The sequence below is a fragment of the Prionailurus viverrinus genome, chromosome B3 (genome assembly GCF_022837055.1).
Source record: "Prionailurus viverrinus isolate Anna chromosome B3, UM_Priviv_1.0, whole genome shotgun sequence".
Taxonomy (NCBI): Eukaryota; Metazoa; Chordata; class Mammalia; order Carnivora; family Felidae; genus Prionailurus; species Prionailurus viverrinus.
The window spans coordinates 41,474,828-41,485,558 of record NC_062566.1 but is presented as its reverse complement, the minus strand read 5'-3'; the positions used below and the strand labels follow the sequence as shown (position 1 = coordinate 41,485,558).

The following is a 10,731-nucleotide window of genomic DNA, read 5'->3' as shown; positions in this document are numbered from 1 at the left end:
GTATGCTAGTAATATAAAGGATTGGATACAGACACAATAGTGGAAAAACCAAAGTGGTAATAGATGGAAAAAGAGATTTAAACGAAAGTTCTTTTTAATCAAGAACTTAAAACCAGAAACGCTGAAACTGAAACTGAGTTGTGGGGCAAAGTGACCATATTTATTACTTAGAAGTCAAAAAATGTTTTCAAGGGGGCGCCTGGGTAGCTCAGTCGCTTAAGGGTCTGACTTCAGTTCAGGTCACAATCTCGAGATTCAGGAGTTCAGGCCCCACATCGGGCTCTACTGACTGCTCAGAGCCTGGAGCCTGCTTCAAATTCTGTGTCTCCCTCTCCCTCTCTCTGCCCCTCCCCTGCTCGTGCTCTGTCTTAAAAATAAATAATAAACTTTAAAAAAATTTTAAAAAAAGGTTTTCAGGAAACTTACAATTTATTGCAAATTTAGACTACTTTAAAGATAGATAAACTGTCCCTGGCAGCTGCTTTCAAGCTGTATCTAACATCTCTCGAGTTTGGGGAGACACTGACCCTTTCAATCTAGATAAGGAACATCTCCTCTCTTAACCCCAAATATGGGCTGTCCAGTTTTGCAATGTGTTTACTACACCCTCTTATACTTTTCATTAGAAACACTTACTGACAAGAAATTAAAAGCCTCCTGAAGCACAGGCCCCCACAACTGCACAGCCAAGGACACTAATCCCATCTTTGGAGAAATAATAATTATTATTAATCTTAACACGTACCAGCTGCACGGACAGAGAAAGAACTGGAAGGGAGTTTGCTCAATTTGGAGAAATCTTCGGTTTTCACTAGCCTGTGAATATGACAAAAATGAAGTACCCAAACACAGAGGGCTGAAGACACCTCAGAAAATAAGGTTGATCAGATCAAGTTTCTTTCCCTTTAAAAGTCCTTCCCCAAACTTATATCTTGCCTGAAGCTATGGGGAACACTAACTTTAAAAACTGTAATCATTTACTTTATTGATTTTGCTTGTGAGTTGTTGTCTGACTTTAGAAAACTTAGGGGCAAAAACATTCTCAACAAAATTTAGGCATTCAATTCTAAGTAAAAACAACAAATTTGCAATCATCTGAATTAATCAATATTAATGCCTTCAGAAGCAACATTAAGTATGATATACTTTGATGTTTGTAAATCACAGTAACTAAAAGTATTGCATACTTACCCATTTAACAAATACTACTTAGCTGTAGCTGGTCTTGATGTTTTTTTAAAAATTGGGGGGCAGATTATTCTCTGCAGGGCACCATTCTGGTCTTATAATTCTTTCCTAGATTAAGACTGAAGTGTCAGTTCTCTCCTTATTTGCTATGAATTTGACAAAACAGGAAAATGTGGCTCCAAATTTTAAAACATAGTTTTTACTAAAATAGATTTTGAAAATAAGTGAGGTACTTAGTATTCAAACCTTTGCGAAATACATATAAGACCATGGTTTCCAAAATGACTCTGCTTTTCTACCAAGACAAAGACTTTTAAACATTTTGAATATTATTTAGAAATAACGTAAAGCAGTTAAGTGTTTTTTTTAAATGATCATTGTGCGTAGATACAGAGAGATCTAATCATAAATTTTTTTCATGGACTCCTAACTAGGAATAATAATATCTGTATGTGCAGGAAAAGAGACAATCGTCTTTCTGCTTAATAATCGCTTTCAGTTGGTAAGGAAAAGCTGCTTTGTGGGAAGCTTCTTTTGATAGTTCTCAGAGTTCAAAGAGTATGGAACCTTTGAGTTGATTTCATCAAGTCTATTTATTAATGCATTTCAAGTTTCAAAAAACCTTACATCTTTGCACAATACTTTATTTTTTGCAATTTTTAGTAAAAATTTCCAAAGTGAACAAAAAGATACTGTATAAAACACAGTGGACATTAAACTGACAGTAGTATTAGATCTCATTTGTCTTGATCCTTCTGTTTTACCACATCTTGATTTGCAGTGGAAAGAGTTCAGTGCACGTATCTCTTGTCAGAAAACATTTAACTTAGACTCAAAATAAAATAGGGCAGTGTGTACCTGCCAAAACCCTACCACAGGATAACATTACAGGCAAAAAATGTACATGTTCCAAAGTCTACCACACTCAAGAAGTTACTAAGAACTCTTGCAGAATAAAAGTCACCATTTTAGAAATGCAAACCCACTTCCAACCTTTGCACAGTCCAAAAACAAAGGCATTTAAATGATTTAAAAGCAATTACATACATATCTACCTACTTGTTTGTTTAGAATTATTTATAGTCTATCTGGGGTTTCATGTACAAAATTTGTCTCTAAATCATGTACAAAAAGCTGTATTTTGAAAAAAGTCACCACATACTGTACAAGTTTACAAGGAAGAGATCCCATTATTTTCTCTAGCATTTTTGGCCTTGCTGGCTTGCGTCACATTATGAGAATGATTGTGTAAACCTTATACTCTTAAGAAACAAAAAGGAAAAAAAAAAAGCCAAAACACAAATCTTTTCACTGTTCCCTAAATTTGCCTCCTATGTGAAGCCAGAAAAATCATAGCTGTTTACTTCTAATTTAAGTGATGTAGTTGGAAAACAGAAGCAATAAATACGTCACAAGCTTAAAATTTTTTTGTAATGCCCCCTTCCATTTCTGCATAGCAATACGCCTGTTAATACATTAAATGCTTTTGCTTTCTTTAAAAAGCCAATTATTTACATCTGTTTAAAAAATAAATTTGGAACGGGACATTGTGCTGTTTCACCTTCATTGTTAAAATATTTTAGGGAAAAAAAATGTCAGAAGGCCTATCTACAATTTTAACTACTAGTTGAGCAAATCACCCTTCTTTAGTGGTTACCAATGATCAGTGATAATATGCTGAAAAAATCGTTCCGGTATTTTGATAAAATAAAAGACCCAGCTTTTCTTTTCCAGGTCGGAAAAAACCAAAAACATAATTAGCATACTTTAGATATATGGAAAGCACAAATAACAGGCTACAAACAAAAAGAAGTCATTTCATTGACGTAATTTCTACCAAAGCATGAATAAAATTTCACCTATCGATTCAAAACTGGAATTGAATTAGAAAGTTTAAAATAAGTAAGCAGAAATCAGACATTTGCGTAAGAACTAACTCTGAAGTAGTATGCTGCGTATGTCCAGTTTGCACACGTAACTGTGTTCCTCAGCATAGCCACTCATGTGCTCTTAGCAGCCATTTGATGAAGACAAGATGAATATCAGAACCAACTCCATCATTATAAAAAGGTAAATGGATTCTCACTTCAAAACTGCCTGTGTAAAGCATTACAGAATCCTGGACCACTGAATACCACCATTCTCTGTTATCCTGAGTATGTCAATTAAACAGTAATTTTTCATTAAGAGCGGAAAAATTTTATAATACAAAGAAACATCCATATTGCAATTTCTGTTTACAATTGCACACAGAAGTACAGTGTACGTAAGAAATACATGTCTGCATATAACAAGGTATGTACATTGGCAAGTGATGTCTCCAATGTTGAGGTGGTCGAGCCTCCTTAGCCTTGATTGGCAGTTGAAAAAAATATATATATATTTCAATTTGTGATAAAAGTTTATCGAGAGCCAAGTTTGCCTGCAAGTGAAGAAAATGCAGCAACGAAGAACAGGGAACACGGGGCACATAATAATATTCTAAGACTTTGTGCCATTACGTTAAAAATAGCTGTCCATAAGAAAATTGGGTTCCTTTTCCATCCCCCCACCCCCAAATTGGAATTTTCAGGCTTTAAAACTTATGTAATTCCACCTGGTCTGAGGACATGATCTCTTGCCATTTTTTCTTCGACTGTATTTGTGAGGGTTTAGTTTGGGGATGATGATTTAATAGGTGTCTCTTTGGAGTGAAGTTTTCCCATTGTAGGCACTAGGAAGAACCAAGGCAAAAGCTGCAGTTAACGTCTCATGTGTCCCATTTGATAACTCTCCCGGGGCCTCTGACGCTGGGGCTGCTGAATGGGCTGTGGAGGTCTCCTCCTCTTTAAAGTGCCTGTGAATCACAAAAGTAAAACGGATTTACTGTGTGCTTTTTAATCTTAAAAAACAAAGGTAACACTTCAATAAGAAAAGTTCTAGGGGCGCCTGGGTGGTGCAGTCGGTTAAGCGTCCGACTTCAGCCAGGTCACGATCTCGCGGTCCGTGAGTTCGAGCCCCGCGTCAGGCTCTGGGCTGATGGCTCAGAGCCTGGAGCCTGTTTCCGATTCTGTGTCTCCCTCTCTCTCTGCCCCTCCCCCGTTCATGCTAAAAGTTCTAGATCAGCATTGTATGTGTAATTTAAAAATTTCTGGTAGCCGTAATGAAAAAAGGCAAAAAGACAGCAAAATAATGTTCATAATTTTTTTATATCACTTAATTCAATATAGCCAAAATATTATCATTTCAAGGTGTATCAATACAAAAAAGTATTAATGAACTATGTCATTCTTTTTTATATGCAAAGCCTTCCAAGTCTGGTATGTATTTTATATTTATAACACATCTCAATTTAAACTAGCCACATTTCAAGTGTTCAACAGACACAACTGTTAGATGAACATGAATTCTGAGGACAGAATCCATGAGGAATAAATTACTTTGAGCAAATGACTTAACCTCTCTGAAACTCAGATGCCTTGTCTGTAAAACAGGGATAATAATGAACTCATATAGTCTATATATATAATCTGTGAAGATTATATGACAATTCAGTAAAGGTGTTTTTTTGTGAGGGTTCAATAAATGATAGGGTTGTTGGTTTAAGTTTTTAAAGGTGAAATTTGCTTAAGGTGAAATCAAATAAAAAAAGGGCTACGTTGCATGAGACCATAATTGGTAACATATCTATAGAGGGTCATGTGGCCCTTAGGAATCCCTAAGAAATTAATATAAGTTTTAGAGCGCTGACACTGTCAATTTACAAAAAGCAGTAACATCAAAATCCAATTTCCTGATTGCCACCAAGATACTGTCTCAAGCAGTACTGATACTACTGAGCTCTCTTGCCCCACGATAGGTAAATTCAGGGGAGCAACTGAGGGAAAATAGAGAAAACTGTAAGGAACCCCTAGTTTTAAACACTTTATGTAGGGTAGTAGATGTGGCCTGAGGCAAGAGGCTTCATGAGAAGTCTGTGTAAGGTAGGAGAGGGACAGCTGCCAGTTAGCTCTTGTTCTCCTCTGCCACTGTCATGGGATGATGTATGTCCTACTCCTAGAGTGAAGAGTTCTGGTCCAGGCGTTCTGAGGGCAGCACAGAAGCCACAAATACCTTGGGGAAGGTGAGGGAGAAACAGATGGGGACTAAATAACCTGGAGCAGTTGCCTCGTACTCTTTTCTTCTCCAAATCCCTGGAGCTAATCTAAAGAAAGCCTCCTCTCCGAAGCTGTGTCTCCATGAGAGGTAAAGGGTAGAGACCAAACCTCAGGAGTTATTTTCAGAGATGGAGAGTAACTATGGTTACTTGGTGACTGAAGCCTCTACCGTAAGACCCTCCCACAGACTGTCATCTGTATTTCCCCATAAGCATCACCCCTAGGGAAAATGAGTTTATGTGCCAGGAAATATTTCAAGAGCATAAACATTAGAAACAATAGAAGAAGTACAGCTATTAGAATAGAAAAAGCAATCATTTAAAAGTAGTTGATCATAATAAAGACAAAAAAAAGGGGAAGATTTTAGAATATGAAAAGTAAGAAAACAAGTATCAGGCAAAAAATAAATTTTTCTAGGTCTAAATATTTTTAGTGACTCAAGACAGATTAGCATTAAATTGGCAGCCATAAGTTAGAATGGATTCACAAAGAACACACTCAAAACTCAACTAAATAATTCATCCAGTGATCTCATTTTCAAGGAGAAAGTACTATAAAATTAGTTACTAAAGACTCATTTAGAATTCAATTCTGCCCGCTGAACAGTTCTGAGTTAAAAAAACACAGTCTTGCTCAGACTGTCTTACCTGGAAGAGGTTTAGGAGGAGGCAGCTTTGGATTACTACTTGGAGTATGAACACTGCATATCTTAATAAATCCAGCCATTAGCATGATCAGGGCAATTCCCATAAGTAATACAGCCCACCAATAAACCTAGAAAGAAACAGATTTCTCTACTGAAAAAGCTATAAAATATTTTAGGATATTTTATATTACATAAAATATATATATTACATTTTAATTTTTGAAGAACATTTGTTCAGAACACTTGCTCATTGGGAGTTGTACAGATACCATATATAAGCACATACAGATTTTTTTTAATGTCACAGAAATATTAAGGAAAAAGACAAAAAACACCCATAATTTCACACCCTAGATGAAACCACTCAATCTTATTTTTCTTTCAGTTTCTTTTCTAGATATAGCTATGGTGGTCATACACACAGATAAACTCACATGCAAAACTAAGGTCCATCCTGCATATAGTTTACACTGTATTTTCCCATGTTATTAAGTATTTTATGCTTTGAATATTTTATTTATTTATTTATTTATTTATTTATTTATTTATTTATTTATTTATTTATTTCTCTCTCTCTCTCTCTCTCTCTCTCTCATAAACTATGTCTGTTTGCCTTTAGATTCTCCAGGGGCTTAGAGGGTATATTAGTTACTTTAAATTCTACTTCTAGATAAATTTTTTTTTTAATTTTTTTTTCAACTTTTATTTATTTTTGGGACAGAGAGAGACAGAGCATGAATGGGGAGGGGCAGAGAGAGAGGGAGACACAGAATCGGAAGCAGGCTCCAGGCTCTGAGCCATCAGCCCAGAGCCTGACGTGGGGCTCGAACTCACAGACCGCGAGATCGTGACCTGGCTGAAGTCAGACGCTTAACCGACTGCGCCACCCAGGCGCCCCTAGATAAATTTTTAAAATAATCTTGAACCTATGCTTTTTTCTAATCGTCAAATACTAAATTCTCTCTCTTTTGAGCCTCCCCCCTTTTCCTGTTATTCTATTTCATTTGAAATTTAAGCCCCAGACTACTGCTATGAAATTACTTTATCATAAATCTTAGCTTTCACTGTATTTTATATATTATAATATATAAATATTATATATTTGAATCATAACATCTATTATTTATAATAATTTATTTAAAGGTTGTCTTTTTTAATATGAAAAATGGAAGGATATACACATTCTACAAGCAAAGTTTACCCAGCCTAAGAAGGAAGTAAAACTTTCACTTCTAGCTTAAATCATATAATCAATTAGCCAACCAAAAAACTTCAAAAATTACTAGTATAATCTTATTTACAGAAAAATTACTGTTTCTATTCTTAATAAATTCTAAGTCTATTTTGCAATTCAAAATACTCAGATTTGGTTTTAAGACAGTAAGGAATAATAAGCATCATACAAAACAGTTACAACTTTATAACCTTCACATTGGTTTAACATAGACTGATGTATTACATATATAGTTATTGCTAATTATAGCCCAAGAAACCCCCATTTAAGATTTTCTATGATATGAAGTCTTATAACAGCCTACTACTTCTATACTGTTTTTTTTATCCAGCAGTGACAACATAATTAAAGTAATAAAAACTGAAATAAAAATACATGTTGTGGGAAATGCCCCAAGCCACTTTTTTCATGTGTGCATAAAGGCTTTCACATACAAATTTATTTTTAAGTTGGTTTTATTTTGAAAGAATCTCAAACTTATAGAAAAGTTGCTAGTACAACAAACTTTTTAAAATCTGGAACCATCTGAGAGTAAATTGCTAGCATGATACTCTGTTATACCTAAACATCTTAGCATGTAATTTTACACCATAAGGGGTTTTCTAGATAACCACAACACAATCATCAAGATCAGTAAATTAGCACTGATACATTACTACCATTTAATCCTCAGACCCCCTCAAGTTTTGCCATTTGTCCTAATACTATCCAATTCAGAATTACGTGTTGCTTTTAGCTGCTGTATTTCTTTAGTTTCCTAAAATCTGGAAAAGTTGTACAGTCTTTCCTTGGTTTATATAACCTTGACACTTTTGAAGATTACAGGCCAGTTACTTTGTATTATATGTCCCTCAGTTTTGGTTTCTTAGATGTGTCCCTATGATTAGATTCAGGTCATACATCTTTAGTAAGAATATCACAGAAGTGATGCTGTGTTGTTCACATCGCATTCCATCAGGTGACACAGGTTTTTGATCTCGTGACTGGTATATTAACCTGATCACTAGACTAAAAGGTGATACCTGCCAAACTTCACCATAAAGACACTCTTCTTTTTTGTAGTCAGTGAGTCTTCTGTAGGGACATAACTTGGAGCTACATAAATATCCCCTTCTTCATCAAACTTTCAACTTGCTCATTTCACTCAGTATTGCCTCATGGTTTCCTATTGTATTCAATGGGTTTACAATCCATTACTATCACAGTGTGTCTTTTGAACATGTCCCTACCAGTCTTTGAGCAACTTTACTTTCTGGCACAATTAATTCTAGGTTTATCTTATTCTTTCCCTGCCCCAGCCCTTGAATCAGCCGTTTCTCCAAGGAGCCCTGGCAGAATTGCCCCTCCTATGTAGACACCCTTCTCACACAACACTTGTACTCAGATATCCCAAGCCAGCTGCCCCTCCACAAGGTGCCCTTCTCACCTGCTTGGGCTTTAACACCTCATATTGGTCTTCTTCCCCATTCCGCACCCTCCCTACTTTGCTCAGGCTCTAACACCCTGTTGTGTGCCACTATAGCTCCCCCCACTTGGCATGGATGCCCACCTTACTTGTCCTCACCTAATGGCTTTAGGAATATACTGTTCAAAAAGACAGAAGTAATGCAATTCATCCTCACTGCTGAAAGATCTGATTTTTTCAACAGAAGCTACAAATCTCAATTTTTATGTGGAATCTATTTTTAGGTGCTGTCAACTCACTCAAAATTTCTAAAAACAATACACAGACCTTACAAGACATGTTTACAGAATCTCGGTTGGAAACCACAAGTTTACAATCTACTTTTCAGAGTTCACTTTTTGTATCCTGCCGAGACTGCTAGAGAATCTTTTAAAATTTTCTTTTGGTTTCTATAGAAAATAACTTCCAGAGCCTTGCTCTACTTGTGAGTTTTTAGGATAGTATTTCCTTTCTCTTGCTGCATGAATTTTCCATAGTCTATACGCACAGCTTCTGTCCTGTTTCTAGCACCCGGAACCCTTTTAAATATGCCACTTAATGAAATAGGACCTTCTTCTCCCTCCACTGTCTGCATTTCTGACACTCTGACCTAGTAAAATACGTAAAGAACTAAAATCACCAGTTTGTACTACTCAAGTGTTCTTCCTGCTCTATACCAGTAGTTCTCAACCTTGGCTTGGCATGTTAGAATCATTTGGGAAGCTTTTAAAACTCAAGATACCTAGAGCAAATCCCAGACCCAAATAGCGTGGGGGTGGGACTATGACATCAGTAATTTTATTATGCGGTATTTCATTATGCAGGCAAGACTGAGAACCACTGGTCTCAAACTTTTTCTGTAAAGGGCCAAACAATAAATATTTTAGGCTTGTCTCTGTCAAACTACTCATTTCTTCATTCTAGTACAAAAGCAGCCATAGATAACATGCAAACAAATTAGTGTGGCCATATTCCAGTAAGCCATTATTTATAAAAACTGGGAGCAGGCTGGATCTGACCACAGGCCACGGTCTGTCAACCCCTGTTCTACACCCATATACAGGACATTAGTTTGGAGCCTTTATCTAAAATGGATACCATCCAACACTAACTCTTTAGTTCTAAATCTCTAGCACAACTACCAGCCTAAGAATTTTGGGAAGCTGAGAGTCTATGACTGGCTACAGAAAGAGAGAGTACTATGACTGGGAAATGCTGCTCAAATAATCAGCACACATATGATAAAGGGATGGTTCCTATCACTGAGTAGATCTAAGAATTATCTGATATGCTTATTAAAACACAGGTTCTCAGGCCACAACCCTACTAATTCCAATTCTGGTGTTCTGGTGAAAGGCCCAGGAAACTGCATCTTAAATGAGTACACCAGTGATGAGGATGCAGATGTGTGCTTCTTACACAGTTTAGACATGCTGCCATTGTGGTACACAACCCCTGTGAGCAATACAGGAAGTTTAGCATCCCTGAACCTCATCCATCAAATGCTGGTAGAGCCCTTCAGTTACTCTGACAAATACGGTACATTCTCAAATTCCCTCTGGGGAAGAAGTACCACCCCTAATGTGATCCAGCCCATAAGCAGAAAGGATCAATGGTTTCCTACTACTTTCAGGCTGATGGGCTAATTACAGGAGATGCACATCTATTCCTAATGTTCATTATATTCTCTAACACCATTCCTTCCTTCCAATCTTCCCTGCTCAAAACCATTTTCCAGGGACACTTGGGTGGCTCAGGTGGTTGTATCTGACTCTTGATTTTGGCTCAGGTCATGATCTCACAGTTTGTGGATTCGAGCCCTGCATCACGCTCTGCGCTGCAGTGCAGAACCTGCTTGGGATTCTCTGTCTCTTTTTACCCCTTCCCCACTTGCACATGCTCTCTTTCAAAATAAATAAATAAACTTAAAAAAACATCTTCCACAGGGTCATCAGTGTTACAACTACCTAAAATACGGAATTGACTATGCCATTCCTCTATGTAAAACCCCTTTTCAAAAGCTTCCTACCAAGGATCTCCAAGACCATTAAGTAGGAAAGAGAAAAAAAACAAAAACAAAAAA

General features: G+C 36.6%; 1 protein-coding gene across 1 annotated transcript in view; it reads right to left on the bottom strand.

Annotated features, from left to right (window-relative positions):
* Positions 1–1,762: 1,762 nt before the first annotated feature.
* Positions 1,763–10,731, bottom strand: part of ADAM10 (ADAM metallopeptidase domain 10) — a 137,540-nt gene continuing 128,571 nt past the window's right edge. The window contains exons 15-16 of the mRNA XM_047862744.1: positions 5,972–6,098; positions 1,763–4,024 (exon numbers count right to left, since the gene is read on the bottom strand). Of these exons, the coding sequence (XP_047718700.1) occupies positions 3,930–4,024; positions 5,972–6,098 (222 nt within the window). The 3' untranslated portion in view covers positions 1,763–3,929. The remainder of the gene's footprint in view (positions 4,025–5,971; positions 6,099–10,731) is intronic.